The 24,707-nt window shown below is 42.2% G+C and overlaps 1 protein-coding gene and 1 pseudogene across 1 annotated transcript; both read left to right on the top strand.

The window, feature by feature from the left end:
- The first annotated feature begins 317 nt into the window (after positions 1 to 317).
- Positions 318 to 20,285, top strand: SAMD7 (sterile alpha motif domain containing 7). The gene is made up of 7 exons (XM_021934675.2): positions 318 to 796; positions 2,414 to 2,538; positions 6,252 to 6,330; positions 7,750 to 8,378; positions 9,341 to 9,462; positions 17,471 to 17,581; positions 19,438 to 20,285. Exons 1-7 carry the CDS (start codon positions 696 to 698, stop codon positions 19,624 to 19,626), a joined length of 1,356 nt encoding a protein of 451 aa, XP_021790367.2. The 5' UTR covers positions 318 to 695; the 3' UTR covers positions 19,627 to 20,285.
- Positions 12,659 to 15,396, top strand: LOC103882200 (annotated as a pseudogene).
- Positions 20,286 to 24,707: the final 4,422 nt, after the last annotated feature.

Raw genomic sequence — 24,707 nt, 5'->3', positions numbered from 1 at the left:
ATTTATGCATTTGTACCTCTGGAAATGTAAGAATCAAAGTAAGTTTGTATCTCTGGAAAAGTAAGAGTCAAAGTAAGAAAGGAAGTTGGGGCCAGTCACGGTGGCTCACACCTGTAATCCCAGCACTTCGGGAGGCTGAGGCGGGTGGATCACCTGCAGTCAGGAGTTCAAGACCAGCCTGGCCAACATAGTGAAACCCCATCTCTACTAAAAATACAAAATTAGCTGGACATGGTGGCACACGCCTGTAATCCCAGCTACTCCAGAGGCTGAGGAAGGAGAATCGCTTGAACCCCAGAGGCGGAGGTTGCAGTGAGACAAGATTGCACCATTGCACTCCAGCCTGGGCAAAAATTGAAACTCCATCTCAAAAAAAAAAAAGAAAGGACATTGATATTTCTGGAATCTTGCAAGGCTGGTTTAATTTTATTATTGCTTGCAGTTTGGTATGGTATTACCTGTGAACCCTGCAACAAATTCCAAGGGCATACTGATAAAACACTGAGTTTTACAAGTATATGTGGGGTTTTTGTGTAACTAAAAGCTTGGTGTAGCTAGTCTTCCCAAGTGTTGTGAAAATACAAAAGGCTTTTGTTGTGCTCAAGAAGAATTCAAACAGTTCACAAAAAGTAGAGTTATTTGTTGAAGTGTCTATCCGGTTCTTTTTAGAACTCCACCAGTGGCGAGACATATTGATGACAAACTCGGTGATGGCTGTGAACCCTTTATTGACACCAACAGGGCAGCAGACGATCCCACTGATTCCCTCACCATTTGGGCCTCCAACTGTGGACAGGTATTTCTCTTCAACGTCATAGTTTGATCAAAGAACAACCTGGACAATCATTAAGTTTTGGAATGATGTTAAGTCCAGTGTTGTTTTATTGCCTGATGTTATTTGAGTGAACTGTGGTGCAGTAATTCAAGTCAAGACACCCTGCTGGCCTCACCTTCAGGACATCTGCTGTCATTTCTCCTCTGAGGCCCGCTTGACCTACTCACTCAGCAAATAACTAATGAGCACTCACTATGTGACAGGCATTGTGCAAACACTGGAGTATTAGTCTTCTAGGGCTGCCATAATAAAATACTGCAGATGGCCGGGCACAGTGGCTCACGCCTGTAATCACAGCACTTTGGGAGGTCGAGGTGGGCAGATTAGATATCAGGAGTTCGAGACCAGCCTGACCAACATGGAGAAACCCCATCTCTACTAAAAATACAAAAAATTAGCCGGACATGGTGACGCAGGCCTGTAATTCCAGCTACTCGGGAGGCTGAGGCAGGAGAATCACTTGAACCCAAGAGGTGGAGGTTGTGGTGAGCTGATATCATGCCATTGCACTCCAGCCTGGGCAACAAAAGCAAAACTCCGTCTCAAAATAAATAAAATAAATACATACATAAATAAAAATAATAAAGTACTACAGACTGGATGGTCTAAACAACCGAACTTTATTTCTTGGTTCTGGAACTGGGAGTCCAAGATCAAGGTGCTGCAGGGTTGGTGTCTGGTGAGGTCTCTCTTTCTGGCTTACAGGCAGACACCTGCTCACTGTATCCTCACATAGCCCTTCCTAGTGTGCATTTGCAGAAAGGGATCCCTGGTATCTCTTGTTCTTAAAAGGACACTAGTACTGTTGGATTAGGGTCCCACCTTTATAGTATCCTTTAATCAAAATTACCTCCTTGAAGGCCCTATTCCAAGTACAGTCACGTTAGTGGTTAAGGCTTCAACATGCTAATTTTTTGGAGGGGAGGGGAAACAAGTCCATAACAACTGGGTAGCCTGGGTTTCCTGTGAAGAAACAATTCTTTCTTTTCAATAAAAAGTAAATTATAAGTATTTGGGTTGTACATTCTGGAAATAACCTAACTTCCCCCCCGCTTTTTTTAAGAATATTTTGACATTCAGGAGAGAAAGCAGAACTCATTATTTATTCTTGTTTATGGAGTGTGAACAATAAAGTGGAACTTCTAGAGACCACTGAAGTTTAGAAAAATAAATTGTCCACCCAGGTACTCAAACATTGATCCCAGATGGTAAACCCAACCAAAAGTATGTCCATTAAATGAGAAAAGAATTTGGGGTCAGAGTAGATCGTTGGTCATGAAAAATCAGAGAGCAGTGTTGACTTACTTAAATCTTTTTTTCCAGACATCCCTAAAACTTTCCTTTCCTGCTTTCTCGTTTTGTTGTCAGCTGGGTCAATCCTGCATTAGTAGAGTACTTCCCGATCTTTCCACCATATTTCTCCATAAACTCATAAAGACTCCAGGACTTTTGTGTTTCATTTTGGGATGAGATGATAGAATCCCATATGGCAATAGCAAAATCTCATTGTCTCAGCCATGGAAATTGTGTACTCCGACCTCATTTTACCTATTTTATTTTATATCTTTTTGTTCTCAGAGATGTACTGCCTTCCACTGTAGCTCCAACTGACCCAAGACAGTTTTGCGTTCCTTCCCAATTTGGATCCTCTGTTCTACCAAACACAAATATGCCAAATGTGTTGTCCAGTCGGATCTACCCAGGTATGAGCAACAGAAGTTTGGCTGTCATCTGTGGAATCATTTTGAACTGGATGGATGCATTAAGTTTGCCATCGTTTTACTGCTAAATTTTGGAGGCAGGACTGTGTGGTGGTTGTGTCTGTAGTGTCTGTAGTCACCACCTAGGTTCAGATCATGGTATTACCACTGTGTGACCAAGTGTAAGCTGCTTAACTCCTCTAAGTGTCAATTTATTCATGAATAACATGAAGAACTGCAGTATTACTATTTGTCTTATCTTACACTTGAGGAACTGATAAAGTTATGAGGAGATTAGATCTGAGAATTAATGGGGCTTAAGGCAGTTTACATGGGCCTGACTGTCATAGTGAGAATTTGGCTTTTATTCTGAGTGAAAACGGAAGCCGTCAAGGAGTTTGAGCAAAAGAGCAACACGGTCTGACTGAAATGTTACCAGAATAATTCTGGCTTCTGAGATGGGGACAAACCTGATGGGATCAGAGTTCTGGGAATAAACTGATGGGAATTAGCAAGCTATTAGAATAGCTAAAAGATTATGACGGCTTGGTCATGGATGGTGGCAGTAGGAATAATAAGAAGTGGTTAAATTCTGTAATTATTTTGATTGTAGAAACAACAGGATTTTCTCACAGTGTATGTGGAAGGTGGAAGAAAGAGATACTAAGAATGACATCAAAAATTTTGGTGTGAGTAGTTGGAAAGATGGAGTTGCTACTCATTGAGTTGAGGAAGATTGTGGAAAGAACAGAGTTGTTGGGGAGAGAGAGATATCACAGGCTCAGCCTGCTCATATTACATCTCAGATGCCTAATAGACACTCAAGCGGAGAGGTCAGGAAGGCAGCTGAAGTGCAGGGAGAACTTCTGAGGACAACTTGGGGATATAATTTTGGAAGTAATCAGCATATATGAGGCTAGATAAGATCACCTACGGAGAGAGTGTAGATAGAAGAGTCAAAAGGAGCATCTCTGGACCCACTAACAGAGTCCAGAGATGAGGAAGAGCAAGCATGAGAGAAGTAAAACAAGCGAGGGGAACCAGTGAGATAGCAAGAAACCCAGGAGAGCATGGTGGCCTGGAGGCCACGGGAAGGAAGTGTGGAATGATTACATCAAGCTAATTACTATATGCCTTATCTCATATATTCATCACCTTTTTTGTTGTTATTGTTTGTTTGAGATGAAGTTTTGCTCTTGTTGCCCAGGCTGGAGTGCAATGGCACAATCTTGGCTCACTGCAACCTCCACCTCCCCAGTTCAAGCGATTCTCCTGCCTCAGCCTCCCAAGTAGCTGGGATTACAGGCGTGTGCCACCACGCCCAGCTAATTTTTGTATTATTAGTAGAGACAGGGTTTCACCCTGTTGGCCATGCTGGTCTGGAACTCCTGACCTCAAGTGAGCCACCTGCCTTGACCTCCCAAAGCGCTGGGGTTACAGGTGTGAGCCACGAAGCCCGGCCATATTTAACACTTTTTGTGGTCAGAAGATTTACAGTCATTTTATACTGGACTATTTTAAGGAGAGAGTGAGCAACTGTGTCAAGTGTGCCATTTGCAGAGCAAGTAAGATGAAAACAGAATATATCATTAGATTTAGTGCTATGTGGAGGTCATCAGAGATTTTGATATGAGCAATTTCAGTAGAGTCGTGTTGGTGAAAACATGACTTGTGATGGCTCAGGAGAGACTAGGAGGTGAGAATTTCCTCACAATGTTGAAGCTCAAACTGGTGTATCTTCTCTCCCTGCAAAACTATATTCATAAGCTTATGCTTATCCCTGCTCCACAATTCCAACACCTCTTAATAGATGGGAGCAATGCGAAGGGAAAGCCTGACACAAAAAGAAATAGGATTCATGCATGCCTGGGTCAGTGAAGAGACTGGCCTGCCTGGATTTGAGCTTGTTTCTACCACAGGTCACAAATCCATTTAACTGCAACGAGAGCAAGCATCCAAGCAAGGGCCAGATCTGGAACTGGGCCCACCCAGTGAATTGGTTCAAGGACCAAAGGAGACAGTCCAACAGCAGATCCTGGATGGAAGCCACCTGGCAGCAATCACCCAGTAATCTGTGGCCCATGATTACAGACAGCAGGCCAATAGGCTAGTAAAACAGCTGCACTGCAGGCCCGGCATGGTGGCTCATGCCTATAATCCTAGCACTTTGGGAGGCCAAGGCGGGCAGATCACGAGGTCAGAAGTTTGAGACCAGCCTGGTCAACATGGTGAAACCCCGTCTGCACTAAAAATACGAAAATGAGCCGGGTGAGGTGTCACATGCCTGTAATCCCAGCTACTTGGGAGACTGAGGCAGGAGAATCACTTGAACCCGCGAGGAGGAGGTTGCAGTGAGCCAAGGCCGTGCCATTGCACTCTAGCCTAGACTTAGGTCAGGTCTCCCTCCTCAAGGCTGAAGTGTAAGAGAGAGCAAGGGCAAGATAAGGCCTCAGTCCTACAAAAACTGAGCTACTAAGTAAGTTAGCAAAATAGAAACTAAGACAGGGATCTGTTTACAAAACAGGGATGTTAGGTAGCAGTAATTATGCAACTGAACTAACATTAAGTTTGATGTTGCCTATTTGGGAAAGAGAAAGGATAGGAGGAGGTTTCTTGAGACCAGATCTCAGAGGGTTCTAAAATCCAGGCAGTTAGTATTGTGCTGTCTAGACTGGACTTCTTGCACAGACTTTCTCTGTGTCCATGGGCAGTATGCCACGAATTGGTAGCTTCATGCCAGCTGTCTGAAAGAGAGTATCTCGAAGTCATTGAACTACAAAAAAACTAGAGCTTTATGGTTCGAAGGATTCCTGGTGATCACTTCATCTAACTCCTAGATTTTACAGATAACAAAGAACCTCATTTTTAAAAAAGATCTAGTATGATTTCTTTCAAGATAGATTATTAGTAGAAATTTAATGAGCTCTACTGGCTTAGTGGAAAGTGAGTATAAAAACTTGTTTCTGGCTGGGTGCAGTGGCTCACACCTGTAATCCCAGCACTTTGGGAGGCCGAGGTGGGCGGATCATGAGGTCAGGAGATCAAGACCAGCCTGGCCAACATGGTGAAACTCCGTTTCTACTAAAAATACAAAAATTAGCTGGGTGTGGTGGCACATGCCTGTAATCCCAGCTACTCGGGAGGCTGAGGCAGGAGAATCACTTGAACCTAGGAGGTGGAGGTTTTAGTGAGCTGAGATTGCACTACTGCACTTCAGCCTGGATAACAGAGCAAGACTCTGTCTCAAAAAAAAAAAAGGAAAAAAAAAGATTGTAAATCTTCTGACCACAAAAGGTGATAAATATTTGAGGTGAGGCATATGGCTTTATTTAATCATTCCACAATGTATACATACATCAAAACATCACGTTGTACCCAAAAAATACATATACTTTTAAAAGACCAAAAGAGGCACAGATCACGAGATTCACAAATCACTTCATCTTTTTCCTATTAAAGTATGGCAGGAAAATACCACCAGTCATGAGACCAACAATTAAAGAACAAAAAATTATCTGGTATTTATCGTGCTATCACCAACGTGACACTAAGATACCGAACACCAATGATCTGATACCATTTCCAAAACTCTGTGCAATTGCGGGTTTGTTTGTTTTTTTCAGATACTGTTTTACATTGTTATATTTTATTTTATTATTTTCAAATGCATGTTTTTAATTTATTTGTGGGGTGGGATGGTGGTTTTCTTTTTTAAGGTTGGGGCATTTTACCACCTGAATCCATAAAGGCAGTGGCCAGAAGGAATGAAATGATTCAGAGGCATCATACTGCCAGGTAATTTGGCAATGTTGTTTTATTTATTCTCTATTCATTCATTTGCTCATTTATTCACTTGTTATAGTCATATAACAAATGAATAGATGAATATATATAACAAATAAATACACATACACAAATTACTTACATAAAGTATTTCAGGCAGATTACAAAAAGAAACATAGTCTGCTCTGCCTAAGGAGGAGCCATTATCTATTCCTTTACCTTCTTAATAAACTTGCTTTCACTTAAAAAAAAAAAAAGAGAAAGAAACGAATACAAACATGCATGCAGGTTGGTTAAGGATAAAAGCAAGATTAGAAATCACAGCCGGGCACAGTAACTCAGGTCTGTAATCCCAGAACTTTGGGAGGCCAAGGTGGGTGGATCATGAGGTCAGGAGTTCAAGACCAGCCTGGCCAAGACGGTGAAACACCATCTCTACTAAAAATACAAAAAAATTAGCCAGGCGTGGTAGCAGGTGCCTGTAATCCCAGCTACTCAGGAGGCTGAGGCAGAGAATTGCTTGAACCTGGGAGGCGGAGGTAGCAGTAGGCCGAGATTGCGCCACTGCGCTCCAGCTTGGGCAACAGAGCAACACTCTGTCTCAAAAAAAAAAAAAAGAAGTCACATAGTGAAGCTAACAGTAGTATTAGTACACAGATTGCAATAGACTCTCAGTGTCCCATAATTAAAATGCCTACAACTCCTCTGAAATTCATATTGGCATTACTGTCTTAAATGACTTCAATCTTGCACAAAGATAGGAGCCAAGTTTGCCAACCTGACTTCAGATTATGCCATCAGAGCTCAGACAACCCCAAGTCAGTCCAACAGTGGCCTTCAGCTGTAGTGCCCAGGAGAAAGAAAAGTATAACAATGAATAGGGTATGGCCCCAGGGTAAGAGAAAGCTGAGAGTCAACTTTCTCATCGCTGAACCAAAAGGGGTCCAGTTGAGGACCAAAAAGCAAAGTGAAGTAAGCAAAACCACCGAGCCTTTCCATCCCCTCTTCCCCAGCCACTTGCATTTATTTATTAATATTGAGACTTGCATTGTCTAATTGTCTTTCTTGAGTCTCACTAAGATTATTTTGCAGGGGTTGAAAACCTCTTCCCGGTACATTAGGTTTTTTCAGGATTAATCTCTGCCAAGGAACTAGCTGTGCTGCGTAAGCTCCATCCCTGCTAAATTTGCCTTATCTGATTAGAGGTAACACTCTAAAGACTGGCCTTTGGACTTCCATTGTGAGACTCAGACAAAGCTTCCGATCTTACCCAAAACTCTCCTTCCCAGTGGCCTTGTGGGGGATTCATATTTCCACCAAACAAACTTCAGATGAACAGTGTGAGGACTGTTTTAGGGAAGGCAAGGGGTCATTAAAATTACATTTACAATGGTGTTCTTGGGCTGTATAAATATATTGTTTTGTTTTTAGGACAGAAATGGAAATGTATGCTATTTACCAGCAAAGGAGAATGGAAAAAATTAATCCCAAGGGACTGGCAGGCCTAGGGATACCCTTCCTCTATGGCACCGGCGTCCCAGCTGCCCCAACTCCCTACCATGGCAGGAGCATGCTCCCTGCCAGTGACCTGCATTTTCACAGAAGCACCCTCAGGAACCTTCAGGGAAACCCCATGCTAGTGGCAACCGCACCACACTTTGAGGAGAGCTGGGGGCAGAGATGTCGTCGACTCAGGAAAAGTACAGGGAATCAAAAAGCTCCAGACAGTGATGCTGAGAGTTCCAAAAGTCAAGCAGAGGAAAAAATCCTAGGTCAGACTCATGCAGTTCCCTATGAAGAGAATCATTATGCAAAAGACCCAGAAATCGAGGCATCCAGCAACCAGAAGTCAAGTGAAGCGAATGAAACACCAACGACAGCTCTTGACAACGCCTGTGGAGAGCCCGAGCCCACCCATAGGAAACCCTGGGGGTCTCACACCATTACCCTGAAAGCAAAGACCTGGGACGATGGGAAAGAGGAGGCTTCAGAGCAGATTTTTGCAACCTGTGATGAAAAGAATGGGGTTTGCCCTCCAGTTCCTCGACCGTCTCTGCCAGGTGGGTGTCCAGGGGCCAATGGCAGATCCTCATTAACTACAGGTTGCCAAGTCCGTAGGTTACTACATAATAAACTGTAACCATCCTGCCTCTTTTTATCTTTCTTTTTCTTAATCCTGCTTGGAATTACCTTTTCTTAGCATCATTTTATTCCATCAGTGCTAATAAGCCATATCAATGAAACTAGCCTCTGTTTATATTTCGCTATATAGAGAATTTTCAACAAAGGCTGGGAAGGTAAATATCTTGGGAAACATAATAGAATTTTAATTTAAGATTTCAATGTAATTTAGTGTTCATTTCTTCAACACAAAGCAGAGAGGCTTCTTGCTTCAAAGTGTGAATTCTACCTCCCCGGTATTTAAGTATAGGAAAAAAACAGGCAATTAAGCAGAAATATTACCTTTCAGTGTCCAATACTGTTGATACTTTCAAATTTAAAAATACTAATGCACTTCATGCCAGAAACACACACTGAATAGTTTTCTAGAACTCTTTTAGATAAAAAATATTTGAAGACACAGGGATTGTGAAGGGTATGTAATACAGCCACCATACCAACTGCTTCCCTACAAAGTGTTAATTTTCCATTTTGATGAAAGTGTAGCTAAATTCTCGTCTCATCTTGAGACCATGATAATCACCTATCACAAAAACATAGTAACATTAATCTGGAGAATAGAATCCATGGGGCATTTCTGTTGGAATCTGAGAGAAGCTGGTGCAAACCCGGAACTATTTGAAGTATTACTTACAACAAATGCTATCAGTAAAGATCTTTTCAGAGAAAGAAAAGAAAGGAGGCAGCTGAAACTTTTAGAAAACATCTCCTAGTAACTCTTAATATCTTGTAAGGAGTTTGCAAATTGAGACCACTCTGGGGTGACAGAATACAAGGAAATTAATGTAACTATACATAAACCTGTATGTATTTTATGCCACAATTTCTTTCCATTTTAAAGGAACACATGCACTGGTTACAATTGGGGGGAATCTTTCTTTGGATGAAGATATCCAGAAGTGGACCGTGGATGATGTGCACAGCTTCATTAGCAGCCTTCCAGGTTGTTCAGACTACGCTCAGGTGACTTAATGCTTAAGTATTTCCATGCAAGCAAAACAGTTTGAAAATATCTTTCCTGCATAATGAATTAGGTCAAACTTGCACTGTGCCTCCAGAAAGGATTCCTGCTAATCTCTCTTTTGTGTGCCAGTGTCTACCCTGGGACAGGTCTCAGATTGGTGGAACTTGGGTCATACACCCACACCCCAGCATCAGGGGAGGCTGGGAAAGCCATCGTCTGTCTTTAGCTTCTTTCCTACCAAGACTCCTAAGAAGTAGGAATTCTCCCAAAGTTAGAAGAAGGTTCAGAAGCTGAACATCCAAAAAGAAGGGGAAATAACGACTACATCTCCCACTTATCCATACAGCAAACATTTTTTGAGCACAGACTTTTGGGTGAGAAGTTTAGGTTACTCACTGTAAGTAACAGGAATATATACTTCATTCTAAAAAGAACAAGAAGGCAATATCTGAAAAGTAGGAAATTCATTATTTTAAATTCTGTATTTATTCTGGGACAATATATAAAAATGTATACAACATATTCAATCTGGTGTGAAATACCATTTTAAAAAACTATAACGAAGTATCAGGGCAGTTAGAAACAAAAAAGTAGCCTCACTAGTATTGAAAAATTGATGACAAAAGTCATAGGTTGATAAAATTTTGACGTTTATGTCAATGCTACATTTTCATGCGTATAGTTTACTTCTTTGAGTTATTTAATAATACAATTTGAAGCAATAAAATGCCTACTAAATCTAGTATCATTATCTTTGGTTTGCATGTTAAAGGAAAAGCAAGCAAGAAAAGGACATTAAGGTTTAACTACATCATAATGAACTCATACTAGAGCTGATTGTTTTCCAGGTCTGTTTTGTGAAATGTTTGTCTACAGTGAGATGCTGTTAACTCTTTTTCTTTTTATTATTATTTTTTTAATTCCGTTTATGGGACTTATGGAAAAGCTATATAAAGTAGTTACTAAGAGTATAGCTTCTGAAGCCAGAAAGTACAAATTCAAATCCTGGCTTTTCTGTTTTCTGGCTGTGTGGCCTAGGACAAGTTGCCTCTCTTCTCTGTGCCTCAGTTGTTTTATCTGTAAAATGAAGATAATCATAATAATACATTTTCAGAGGATTTTTGGGAGCATCAGAGTGCATGGCACCTTGTAAGTATTCAATAAACACGAATTTCTTCATTACACCCAAGAGAGGGCCAAACTTCAAGTTACTTCTGAGGCAAGTTGTCTTCTTCAAGTCACCCATTTTTGTCTTTTGCGTAACCTGATAAAAAGTTTTTGGCCTACTCTCCCCTGTTCAGTGGTTATAACCTTATTTTTTAAATTAGTCATTAGTCATGGGTAAGCCACTTTAAAAATTTATCTATACCACTTCAAGTGCCGTGTCAACCACAGGTTCAGTTAAGTTGTTAAATTCTGATAACAACCAGAAGAGCAACCCCTTATTTAATAAGCATGTAATTGCTGAGATCTGGCACATTGAATTTGAACCCTGATTATTCTTAGTGATCCATAGTCAGAAAAGTGCAATTTATAATAATAGCTCTTGCAATAAATAATATTACATGCTCTTCATAGTTTAAAATCCCAAATGTCCCCTGTGGGTACACAGAAGTCACATAAACATGAGTACTCCAAACTCGCTCTGCTGACTCATTATCTCTCACTGACAGGATGTCAGCACCCTCTTCCCCACCCCAAGAAGTGGTACCAATTATCCCTAGATATGTCTCAAATTTGTTTAGGATCAAGTTCTGCTTTAGTTTCACCATTAAAGTATACTCCCTCCAAGTGACAGCAGGTGGCATCAACTGAAAGACGTTACTGCTCTGCTGTGCCTGCCCCGCCCCCCCACCGGCTATGCTGTGACGTTATTTTATACAGAAATGGGGGGATGCCCTCTGGATGCAACAGCCCTGAAGCAGCACTGCTTGTACCCCACTCTCACAAGGACCCTTGCCTAAAATGTCCCATCAGGTGTTACTCATGCCCCCCGCCCCCCTTTTTTTTTTTTTTGAGACGGAGTCTTGCTGTCGCCCAGACTGGAGTGCAATGGTGTGATCTCCACTCACCGCAACCTCCGCCTCCTGGGTTCAAGCGATTCTCCCGCCTCAGCCTCCCGAGTAGCTGGGACTACAGACACACACCACCACCACGCCCGGCTGATTTTTTGTATTTTTAGTAGAGACAGGGTTTCATCATGTTGGCCAGGCTGGTCTCAAACTCCTGACCTCATGATCCACCCACCTCGGCCTCCCAAAGTGCTGGGATTACAGGCATGAACCACCACGCCCAGTCCCATAGCCCCTTTCTTTAAATGAGTTGGACCAAGGTGCTGGGATTAGCTGGCATTAAACCCACTGTCCCCCAGCTATCCTCTTACTCCCCACCTCTGCCTTAGATGCCTACTCAGCAAGCTCTCACCACTCACCTCCTGTAAGTAGAAAAAGCAGGAAAAAAAACAACTAAAACCCAAAGCCTTGAGTGCAAATGAACTCTTTTAAATAGGTGTAGAGAGAGGATTGGTGGCTCAGCTGTTAAGGAACATTTAGGAGACCCTGCAACATATTTCGTTCCAAGTAAATGTCTAGTTCAGAGGACTCAGCAGATAAAATATCCTCTCTCTAAAAAGAACTGAAGTTACTGAAAATATATGCACATTTATATCATACACATGGCCCAAACTGCTCTGGTGAGAAAGAAAGGGGTACATCTGAGTGACAGGGACATGTCTATGTCCTCGCCCCAGGCCCTGAGTACATCCACCATGGCTGAGGGTTAGGTCCTCACATATTTCAGTCCCTGGCTGCCACCTTCCTCTGCTTGAAAATTTACCCATGTGGTTCCTCCTTTGGATGCTCACAAATTGTCAGGTGCATACCACCACACCCAGCTAATGTTTTTTTTTAAAGAGATGGGGGTCTACTATGTTGCCCAGGCTTGTCTCAAACTCCTGGGCTCAAGTGATCCTCCAGCCTTAGCCTCCCAAGTAACTGAGATTACAGGTGTGAGCCACTGCACTTGGCTCTTTAATTTACATTAGCCATTTTCTATAATTTGCTTAATTAAAATAGGAAAAGAAATAATTACTTAATGCAGTTTGTGGGAGATGGCTGGTTCAGTGCTGAGAGAGGGGGCCAGGGAATGGTGGGGCCTGCAGAGGTGGCAGCAGTGGCTGGGGTGATCAGCGCAGCCTGGGGCTGCCCCTCCTTGGGGGCCATGCTTCTTTGCACTGCATGGGCAGCCACGAGCGAGCCTAGGGCCCAACAGGAACTGTGAAAGGTGCATCCACAAATGGACCAATGTGTATAATGATGGAATCTCCTTACTAACCATTACCACCGGCTCTCCTTGACAAGTGAGTCAGAGAGTGGGTCGGGGAGAATAAAAGAGGTCAACATGAAGCTAAAGCAGCGAATCACGCTGTTAGCAATTCTCCTTGTCATCTTTATCTTCACCAAAGTTTTCCTGATTGACAACTTAGATACATCAGCTGCCAAGGGGCGTTTCACCACTTGATCACCTGAGGACTTTTCACCGAATGAGGGCTGGCTTGCAGATGGAGCTGTCACCCAAGTTGGACCACACCTTGCAGTCTTCCTGGGAGATTGCAGCCCGGTGGGTGGATCCCCAGGAAGTGTACTGTGAAGAGACACCAGAGCTGGGGGCAATCATGCATGCCACGGCCACCAAGCAAATTATTAAAGCTGATGTGAGTATAAAGGGACACAGTTGAAAGGCTTACTGATCCTTGAAAGGGAACAGAAAGTTGTTTTCAAACCTAAGTAGTATAGCCAAGCCTATGTAGTGGAAGGGAACTATATGCCGGTTATGATAGACACAGTGCGAAGGCAGCGGCCTTTCACTTGGACAGGATTGTGGTTGTCCCAGAGCCCTGTTGATGGTGGGCAGATTTGTTCATCTTCAGACAGAGATGAAACCTGTTCCTATGGAGCAGCCGTTGAGCCCCTTCCGAACTGTAGGAAACAATACTTGTTTTTATGGGAAGTGTTATTACTGCTGAGAAACAGAACCAGCTTGTGCTGATGGAGGCACAATGGAAAAATCTGTCACACTTTGGCTTCCAGATGTGTGCCCTCTCTAGAAACACCAACATCCGTGGGCCAGGACTTACCGAAAAGGCAAGCCAGATGGGAGTATGATGAGAGCTACTGTGAGGCTGTGAAGAAAACGTCCCTTTAGACTCTGGCCTGTGCCTCTTGGGCACCATTAACACAGCTGTCTTTGATTACCTGATTCACAATGCTGACTGCCATTACTATAAGAACTTTCAAGATAATGAGGGTGCTAGTATGCTCATCCTTCTTGATAACAACAAAAGCTTTGGGAACCCCTTGCTGGATGAAAGAAGCATTCTTGCCTCTCTCTCTCAGTGTGGCATCACTCAGGTTTCTACCTGGAACAGAAGGAACTACCTAAAGAATGGTGTGCTGAAGTCTGCTTTAAAATCTGCCATGGCCCATGACCCCCTCTCCCCAGTGCTCTCTGATCCTCATCTGGACGCCATGGACCAGTGGCTCCTGAGTGTCCTGGCCACTGTGGAGCAGTGCACTGACCAGTTTGGGATGGACGCTGTACGGTGGAAGACACAATGCCTTTCTCCCACTTGTAATTCTCAACACAAAATAAGTGAAACTTCTTTTTACAAAGATAGAGAAGTAGCACAATCAATTCCAAATGGTGTGAGATGGATTGGAAATGGTGCCAGCAGTAAGTTCTGGTGACAGGGGACAGGGTGGCCTTAGATGTCTTTGGTGTTTTCTGTAGTAGAAACTAAAGCAAAGACCACAAGTTTCAGAGCATGGAGATGTTCCTGCTGAATCACCTTCTGAATTCCTCAGCAGTTGCCCATTCTAGCAATAGGCATCATAGTTGGTCAGTCTTAATTCCCAGGCCAAAGGACAATCAGAGGTGTGACATTTGCATAGATGAATACTGGGATTGGCTCTGGAGAGTATGTTTTGAGTTGGACGTTTCAGTCCTTTCTCCACACTGGTGCATTTTGTGGAAAAAAAATTATATACATACATATAGTTTGTAAATGACTAAAATCTATTAGAACACAAGGTTCCCAGTACAGGAGCTTTCCAAGAAGATTGTACTTTTCAGGTGGTCCTGAGTCATGCCCTCTGAGGCTTGGAGCACAGTGGAAACAAGGCCTATGGGGTTCCTCTTCTTGTGGCACTCATAGTCCAGAAGAGGGCACCAGTGAGTGATCTCACATCCATACGAGTGCGTTGTCAAAAGCGGGTACAGAGCATGGGGGGATCACATACGAGGGACTCATGGCCTCCTAAAGGAAGAGGCTCTAAAGTGAGACCTGAAAGTCAAGAGGAGAGGTGAGGCGGGAGGGAGGTAAAGGAGGAATTTCCAGGTGAGGGCCAGAAGCCAGAGAAAACTTTAATATGGTTGGGACTCTGAGAGTAGTTCTCAGTGCTACAGAGGGCCAGGGCCAAGGTGGGAGAGGTGAGGACAGCAAGACAAGACTGGAGAGGTAGACAGGGCCAGGTCACAGAGCCCTGAAGACCCAGTGAAGGATTGTGACTTTATCCCGGAGGTAGTCAGGTTTTAAGTAGGTAGCAGCATGATTAGCTTTATATTGCGGAAAGGTCATTCAGGTTGCTTTTATGAAAACAAGTTGAAGAGGACAAGACAGAGGGGAAGCGTCTTCCGATGAGCAATAATGGAGCTGTATCCAGGGTGGGAGCAGTGGGGGCAGGCAGATAAGAACACAACCTGAGGAGGCAGGGCAAGATGGCCAAATCCACACACACAAAACACCTTCATAAGAACGAAAAATCAGGTGAGCGATCACAGTACCTGGTTGTTGTTGTTGTTTTGAGACGGAGTCTCGCTCTGTCGCCCAGGCTGGAGTGCAGTGGTGCGATCTTGGCTCACTGCAAGCTCCGCCTCCTGGGTTCACACCATTCTCCTGCCTCAGCCTCCCAAGTAGCTGGGACTACAAATGCCCGCTACCACACCCGGCTAATTTTTGTACATTTAGTAGAGACTGGGTTTCACCATGTTGGCCAGGCTGGTCTCGAACTCCTGACTTCAAGTGATCCACCGACCTCGGACTCCCAAAGTGCTGGGATCACAGGCATGAGCCACTGCACCCAGCCCACAGTACCTGGTTTTAACTTCATGTCACTGAAAGAGGCACTGAAGGGGGTAAGAAAGATAGTCTTGAATTGCCCACACCACCCCTCTGCCATCCCCCAGAAGTGGCCACGTGGTATGGAGAGAGAATATGTGCTTTTGTGGGTGGGGGAACGGAGTAATTGTGGGACTCTGCATTGGAACTCAGTGCTGCCCTGTCACAGCACAACGAAAACTATGTAAGAGGCCAAATTGGCATGACTTAGCTTCTGAATTAAAGATACAAGTTAGGGAGCCTTCAGCATATACAGCCTGTTACTGAAGCCAAGTGAAGCTGAAATGAATCAGGAAGACCAAGGGGACCTGAGTCAGAAGGCTAAGAAACCCTAAACTATGAAAATGGACAAAGAAAAAGGAGCTGGCAAAGGTGACCTTGAAGGAGAGAACAGGGGTACCCAGGAGGGAGCAGCCTAATGACAGAAAGGAAGAGCACTGTTCATGAAGGCACAGTCAACAATGTCAGATGCAGCCAGGAACTTCAGAAATAGAACAACTGCAAAATGACTGCATGTTTGGTACGACAGAGGCACCAGGAAGCCTGAGGAAAGCAGGCTTAATGGAATGGCTGGGGCAGAGCTCAGATTCCCTGAGACTGCAGAATGACTGGAAAATGAGAATGTGAAAGCAGGGAGCATCGAAACCCTTTGGAGAAATCTGGCTGTGAAGGGAGTCAGAGACATGAGACAGTATTTGGAAATGGAGTTTGAGTATTTTCATTATTTTTGTTTGTTTAATGATGGTGGAGACTTATTTAAATGCCAGTGAGAAAGAGCCAGCAGAAGAGGAGAGACTGAAGAGAAAAGGGGATTATCTATCCCCTCTGGAAGTGGGAGGGGTGAGGACCCACAGTATATGTGGAGAGATCTCCTTTAAATGGTGGAGAGACCTCTCTTCCATTGTATCATGACAGTGGGAGAAAATAAAGGTTTTTGGTTCATTGGTCAGAATTAGAGGGAGTTCTTATCTACTGGTTTTTGTTTTGTTTTGTTTTTGTTTTTGTTTTGTTTTGTTTTTAGTTAGGAAGCGCTATGATCTAGTGAAAATGAGGGAGGGCTCTGCCTACAAAGTCTAAAGTTTGCGGAGGGTGGAGCTAGCTTGAAGTAGAAGGGAGAGAAAGCTCAATAGTGAATATAGAAGGATTTCCAGGCAAGTTGAAGTTGAAGATCATGAAATTACGGTCCTATCAATCTGCCTAGATTTTGTATCCCTTTATCTGCCTGGAATCTTTGTTCACCAGCAGCCTTCCTGGCTTTCGGAGGAAGGACGGCATGCGAAGTCCACTGCAATGTCAGGACAAACAGACCTGCTGGAAAAGTCTGCCAGGGAAGGAAAGCTCTCAGCAGCATTTCCCTCTCCTGCCTTTACCATGCATCTAAGGCATGGCCAGCAGATACCACAGCTGTAAATGTGAGAGATGAAATTTATCCGTGACAGGTTTTACCCACATTCCTTTACTTAGAGCATTTACTCATTCATTCATTTATCCAGCAATATTTATTGTACATCTTCTTACCATATGCCAGCCTCTGTATTAGGGTTACATTGGTCAATGGGACATGGACCTGGCCCTCAAATAATCACTATTCCTGGTTGGAACTGAGTTCTATAAACAGATAATTACAGTTGATTCCAAGGGTTGTTAAAGAGCACAAGCAATGTGCTACTGAGCACAGAAAAGAGAGCAACTAAAAAAAGGTTTTACAAATTTTTCTGTCATCCTCAAGCAGTCTTAATGTTTTCTCCAAAACTACAATACCTAGGTGGCAAAAGAACTTTTTTAAAAAAAAAGACATTCAGAAAAAGTTAACACCTTTTGTATTTATGAAGGTATTTAAGGATCATGCAATTGATGGAGAAACTTTGCCATTACTCACAGAAGAGCATCTTCGAGGAACTATGGGATTAAAGCTAGGGCCAGCACTAAAAATTCAATCACAGGTATGGTGATTTTATATAACTATGTATTAATGGCATGAAGCTTAATACAAATATGTTACTTTTATCATGTTGTAATATAAATAATACTTCACTTCTTTATTAAGTTGTTTTCCCTCTGTGGTTGAGGACATAATAGAAGTGAGGGACCCTGAAAACATTGGATGGGATGGTGGTACACATTCCTAGATATAACTGGGAAGATGATAAGCAAGGATGCACTGGTAAGTGTTTAACAAGTAGTTCTCTTAAAAAACAAAATGAGCCCCAATTTGTAGTATCTGCAATTTCTGTGGTGTCAATTACTCCCACCATGGCTGACAAACTCCTAATGTCACTGAATACTGTCATCCTCCAAGGAATCATCATCTCACTTGGGAGTGCTGCCCTCCTCGCTCCGGGCCCATGACACTTGGGGGTGACTATCCTGAAATGGGGAGAGACGCACAGCAGCGCCCCACTTTAGAGTATTTCTACCAGATACAGTCTCAGATGTAATAGGTGTAAATAGCGTCAGCAGTAGAAGTAATAATAATAGTAAAAATTAGGTAAAAACAATTAAAAAGTGATGAGTCTTACATGTATTACTTTTGTTGAGCATAATTTATTTAATGTGATGCTTTGACTTAATTTGTAATAATGATGTATTTAACAACTGGCTTGCAAACTTCCTAAACATTTAATAATTGGCTCTTGTGAGCTAGCCAACCCCAGCACACCACTTCTCACCACCTCCACCACTCCATCCTGGTCTCAGGCACCATCATCTCTCATTGGATGACTGTATTGGCCTTCTTTTTTTTCATTTTAATTTTAAGTTATGGGGTACATGTGCAGGTTTGTTCCATAGGTAAAAGTGTGCCATGGTGGTTTGCTGCACCTATCAACTCATCACCTAGGTATTAAGCCCAGCATGCATTAGCTATTTATCCTGATGCTCTCCCTCCCCACATCCCATCCCTTGACAGGCCCCAGTGTGTGTTGTTCCCCTCCCTGTGTCCATGTGTTCTCATTGTTCAGCTCCCACTTTTAAGTGAGAACTTGCGGTGTTTGGTTTTCTGTTCCTGCATTAGTTTACTGAGGATAATGGCTTCCGGCTCCATCCATGTCCCTGCAAAAGACATGATCTTGTTCCGTTTTATGGCTGCATAGTATTCCATGGTGTATATGTACCACATTTTCTTTATCCAGTCTATCACTGATGGGCATTTGGGTTGGTTCCATGTCTTTGCTATTGTGAATAGTGCTGCAGTGAACATATGTGTGCATGTATCTTTGTAATAGAATGATTTATATTCCTTTGGATAAATACCCAGTAATGGGACTGCTGGATCAAATGGTATTTCTGGTTCTAAATCTTTGAGAAATTGTGCATTCTCTTCTAACTGCTCTCCTTGCTTCTCCCCTTGCCTACCCAGAGTTGATTCACAAAGCAGTAAAAAGTGGTCCTTTTAATATATAAGATGGATCGTGTCACTCTTCTGCTCAAGATTCTAAAATAGCTCCCCATTGCCTTCAGAGCCAAAGCCAAAGACCTATGTCATTTGTGCTCCTCCTCACATGCCACCACTATTACCATCCTGACCTCGCCATCCACTTTTCTCCCCCTCAGTAATTCCACTATTGCTCAGCTGCCCCTGGTTAGAGCCACCTTGATACCCTGTTTTACATCTGTAAATACTATGATTCTGAGAGAAAGAAAAAGCCCACCACATCCTACAATTGTGACCTCCCCAAACTATATATTAATAGATGCTCCATGCCTGAAATTACCTCAGCCTCTCTGACATGTGTGTTTAATGCTGAGTTAATGAAAAAAATTCATAGACTTAATTACTATAATTATTTTGTCTTAAAAGGTATCTCAGCATGTGGGAAGTATGTTCTACAAGAAAACTCTTTCATTTCCTGTAAGACAAGCATTTGATCAACCAGCAGATACATCCCCTCTTTTGGATTCTAATTCCTGGAGTGATACAATGAGCATTTTTTGTCCCCAGGATACAATAATTCCTAAAGGAATTGAGCGAGATAGTATGAGAAACTAAAAGCTCTCAAGGAGGAAGAATAGTCTTAGCCAGTTTTCCAACGAGCCTAGGATATTACAAGGGATGTGTGAGGATTTCCCAGGACTGGATGGAGAACGAGGAGAGAAACTCAGCCTTCCTGGAGCTGTCACGGAGGAGACTTGCCCAAGGGGCCTCCCTGTCAGGGCTGAATGACTCCAGCACCAAATGACTGGAGGTGCATCCTTAGGAGCAAATGCTAATGAAGGGGAGATTTGCAAACATCAAGAAAGCTGCAGATGGATGTTTCCCTGAAGAAATCTCTGAAGAAACCAAAAGAGCTGAAACTGAAAAAAGAGCTCCCTCCCTTTCTTCACTCATTTTCCATTCCCAAACCCTGAGAGAGATAAAGGCAACCACAAAGAGGCAGAAGAGAACAGGGAGAAGTACAGAACAGAAATGGAGAAGCTGACTACGGCTCCAACTTTTCTCAATCCAGATTTCTAGCCTGAAGCAGGTACAATCTAGGGAAGGGGAGAAGCTTTAACCTCAGATTTTCGAGTTTTGGCCAGGTGTAGTGGCTCACGCCTGTAGTCCCATCACTTTGGGAGGCCAAGGCAGGCAGATGATGAGGTCAGAAGATCAAGACCAGCTTGGCCAACATGGTGAAACCCTGTCTCTACTAAAAATACAAAAAAAAAAATTAGCTAGGCATGGTGGCGCGTGAATGTAGTTCCAGCTACTCGGGAGGCTGAGGCAGGAGAATTGCTTGAACCCGGGAAGCGGAGGCTACAGTAAGCTGAGATCGTGCCACTGCACTCCAGCCTGGGCGACAGAGCAGGACTCCATCTCAAAAAAATAAAAAATTGAGTTTGACTATTACTCAGGACTAGGTATTTTATTTATGAAATAAAACTATGTTATGACTGAAAGTGACTGGAGGACTGCTTATTATCTGAGAAGGAGGTGAAAAGTCATAGTACCCACTTGAGATTTCATCCAAGGGGTGGGGAAGAGTTATCTCTGCAAAGCAGGTTTGAGCTGGCAAGGTGGAGTGCTCTCTGCTCACACCCTGTGGAATCCCACGTGTTCAACTTGATGTTTAACAGAATGTCTCTGAAAGGATAAACAAGAAAATGTTGACAATTTGCTCAAGGAGGGGACTGACTGACAGGGATATGAAGAAGTCTTCTTACTATATACATTCTTGTACATTTTGAATTTTAAACCATGAGAATGTATTTTCTATTTAAAATATTTACATTTAAAATGAAAACATTCTGGTAAGCAGCCCACAAGGATCCCTGCATCCTGGTCTTCAAGCCCTTGTGTGATCTACTCCGTTTGAGGGTGGGCTGGGAGTATTGAGGCTTTTCTAACGAACAGAACACAGAAGGCGTGATGGATGGGATGTCACTTTTGTGGCTTCTGTCTTGGGTGCTCGCTCTCTCTCTCTCTCTGGATTTCTCACTCTTAAGAAAGCCAGATTCTTTGTCTCCAGGCAGCCCTGTGGAGAGCTCCACATGAACTTGGAAATGGATCTTCTGAGGTTGCCAACAGCCATGTAAGGAAACTTGAAGGTGCCTCAGCTCCAGCCCACAGCTTGATGGCAGCTCATGAGAGACCCTGAGCCAGAGGTCCCCAGCTAAGCCACTCTGGATTTCTGACCCACAGAAACTGTGAGATCATAAACATGTGTTGTTTTCAGCCAGTACGTTTTGAAGTAATTTATTTCACAATAATGGAGTACTAAAACAAACAAATTAAGTTGCATTTAGTAAACACAAATTGCACGCTACCCACCTTCACTTTTTGATTTGGAAGGTGGACTTTTGAAATATCGTTCTCCTACAAGCCTAATTTAGTTAGGCTTCCATTTCTTTCATTTTTACTAAGACAACAGGTTTTTCTTCTGACATTAAAAACTGTATCAAACCATCACATACATATGTGAATTGTTACTTTACTCTCTTGGTCCCTTTGCTGAGAGAGAGACATGGACAGAGAGAAAATCCTCCCATATTTCAAAAATATGTCTTTTTTTATAAGTTATTTAAGATGGCAATAAGCCAATGAATAATGAGTGGCAAGATTTTTACTAAAAATAACTTGAAATATGCTTCACTTCCTCTTTCCCTCTTTTTATTCATCTGATCCTCAGTGTACCGAAGAACTGGTCATGTGACATTTCACCTGCTATACTACCCAGCATACAGAAGTTTCACAAAATGCCAGGTGTGAGTTACAGATGCTGTGGTGAGGAATAAAAAGAAATGCTTAGTATTTTTAGTGGCAAAGTGATAATGAGGTTTAATCACTATGATGACTTTTGAGTTTCATATTCCTGCTAAATAAGTCCACTGAGTTGGTAATTGATTGATTTGCACAGATATATCTCAATGTTGCTCTAAGGAAACTGTTCCAATATGCCATCTTGGCATGTACTATCACCAGAAAAAACCACTGTGCTTAATTTTAGATCCATGCATTTAAAAAAGAACCAGAAGAACACATGCAAAGGAGGCCCTCTCCAGCTCTCGGTACTCTTCATTGGAAGAAAATAAAACTGAAATTGCTTGTCCCTACCAAGACTGCCTTCTTCCCAGATTAAAGACTCCTGGGTACCTTTTAACAAAAGGGACACTTTACAACAGATTATTTTGGAGGGTGAGGATTTTTATTTACATTATCATATAGAAATAGTTTTTAACTTTTTCTCAAATGCCACTTTAGGCTTGAAGCATACTCTGTACTCTTTATGAATAAGAAAGAAACAACAACAAAAACTTCTCTCATTGGAAAACCATCACAATAAAATTATGTTTGACAAATAGGGTACTATGACTTACAAAATATATTTAGACTGATTGACTAAATATCCATACAATGGAGTACTATGCAGCTATTTCCTTTAGGGAAGTATTATAGCTATTAAGGAGAAATAATGGAATTTGAATATCACCATTATGCACCCCTAAAATGTAAGTAATCTAGGCAATAATCATAAATGACTGCTAACATCTCGAAAAGAGAAATAACCAGATATTATGTGCCATCTGATGGAAATCCATGAAACCCCATATGAATGAAAGTCTTACCAAAAAAAATTAACCTGAGTCTAAATAAACCTCTAGATCCAAAAACCAATTTACAGGAAATACAGGGAACAAAGGAACATGTTAAACATCACTGCAGTTATAAAAATAGTACAACTCCGAATTGTGGGAAACTATAGTAGAAATGACCTGATTTTCTCCAACAAATAAATGCAAGGACAAACAGAATGGGAAAAAGAAAACCTGTAGATTAAAAGAAAGATACTTGGCCAGCCACGGTGGCTCACGCCTGTAATCCCAGCACTTTGGGAGGCCAAGGTGGGCGGATCACAAGGTCAGGAGATCGAGACCATCCTGGCTAGCACAGTGAAACCCTGTTTCTACTAAAAATACAAAAAAAAAAAAAATTAGCCGAGCATGGTGGAGGGCGCTTGTAGTCCCAGCTGCTTGGGAGGCTGGGGCAGGAGAAAGGCATGAACCTGGGAGGCGGAGATTGCAGTGAGCCGAGATCTCACCACTGCACTCTAACCTGCCTGGGCGACACAGTGACACTCCGTCTCAAAAAAAAAAAACAACTTAAGATTCAAATCACCCAGATGTAAAAGTTTTGGAAATAGGGGTGATGGTTGTACAAAATTTTGAATATAATTAATACCACCAACTTGTATGTTAAAATTACAAGTTTTAAATACATTTTACTAAAATAAAATTTTTTGAATTCAAATCACCCAATATAATCATGAAACTTATTTAAATCCTTTTTCAAATACACTGTAATAAATGAAACAGGGAAATCTGGACACAATTTGGGATATTCAATGATATTAAAAATTACTGTTGTTTAAAATATGATAGTATTGTGGGCTTTTTTAAAAGACTTCTTATTTTTAAAAAATATATACTAAAATTTGTTGTGTCTGGGATTAGATTTGATTCTGCCTCCAACCTAATAAATTAGCCTGTTATTATTTTATGGAGACTGGCAAAACACATGAGCCTCTTGGGTCAGAGACAAAGAACTTTATTACTTATGACACAGTAGGAGCATGAACATCAGCATAAGTGTATTGGTTCCTTTTGCCCCCAGGTGCTACATGAGCAATACAGAGGGGCCCAGAGCCTGCCTGCCCATACACTGGGTTTGTTGCACAGCTGAGGAACACAACTTGGGGAAACCACAAATTTTATAGCAAGCAGTAAGCAAGCCTGCTCTTTGTTTGGGGGTGATGATGGGTGTGGAAGGAAGGATTACCTATTTTTTAAGGTTACCAGCTGCATAATCAACCTTGAGAAATGGTTCTGGTAAAAGAATAGTTAGGGCCTTGCAGTCTCTTGGTCCACCCAGCAAAATGTGTAGAAACAAAAAAGTCCCAAGAAAGAGTGTTTCTCCCAGTAATATCATGACAAGGATTTGCTTCCAAAAATCCATTGAGTAGGTAGGGTGTAGGTAGATCATTGGGACTATGGGTGAAATAAGTTCAGTCATAAGTTGATACTTATTGAAGCTGGGTTTTGACTACATGAGTTTCACTATTCTGTTCACTCTACTTTTGTATATATTTGAGGTTTTCCATAATAAAAATTTTAAAAAATCTGTTTACTAAACAGCCAATGTATAGCTATAAGAGTTATAGAGTAAGTGTGGATACCAATGTTTAAAAAACAGTATAGGGCTGGGCATGGTGGCTCATGCCTGTAATCCCAGCTACTCAGGAGGCTGAGGCAGGAGAATAACTTGAACCTGGGAGGCAGAGGTTGCAGTGAGCCAAGATCATGCCACTGCACTCCAGACTGGGCAATACAGCAAGACTCTGTCTCAAAAACAAAAACAAAACAAAACAACAGTATATTTTTAAATACATGAAATTTTTTTTAATTCCATTAAATTATTTCCATTAGTTATTTAAAATATATGGAATATTTTACTCTGCCCACTAATACTAAAAATGTATTATAGTTCAAGCAAATGCAGTTTCTCATTATGGTAAATATGTACACTGTTATTTTACTACAGATATATGAAAGATCTGTTTTATAGAGAGTTGCAGTCAATTTGCTGTACGTATC

The sequence above is a fragment of the Papio anubis genome, chromosome 2, assembly GCF_008728515.1.
Source record: "Papio anubis isolate 15944 chromosome 2, Panubis1.0, whole genome shotgun sequence".
Taxonomy (NCBI): domain Eukaryota; kingdom Metazoa; phylum Chordata; class Mammalia; order Primates; family Cercopithecidae; genus Papio; species Papio anubis.
This window is presented reverse-complemented; position numbering and strand designations above follow the sequence as displayed.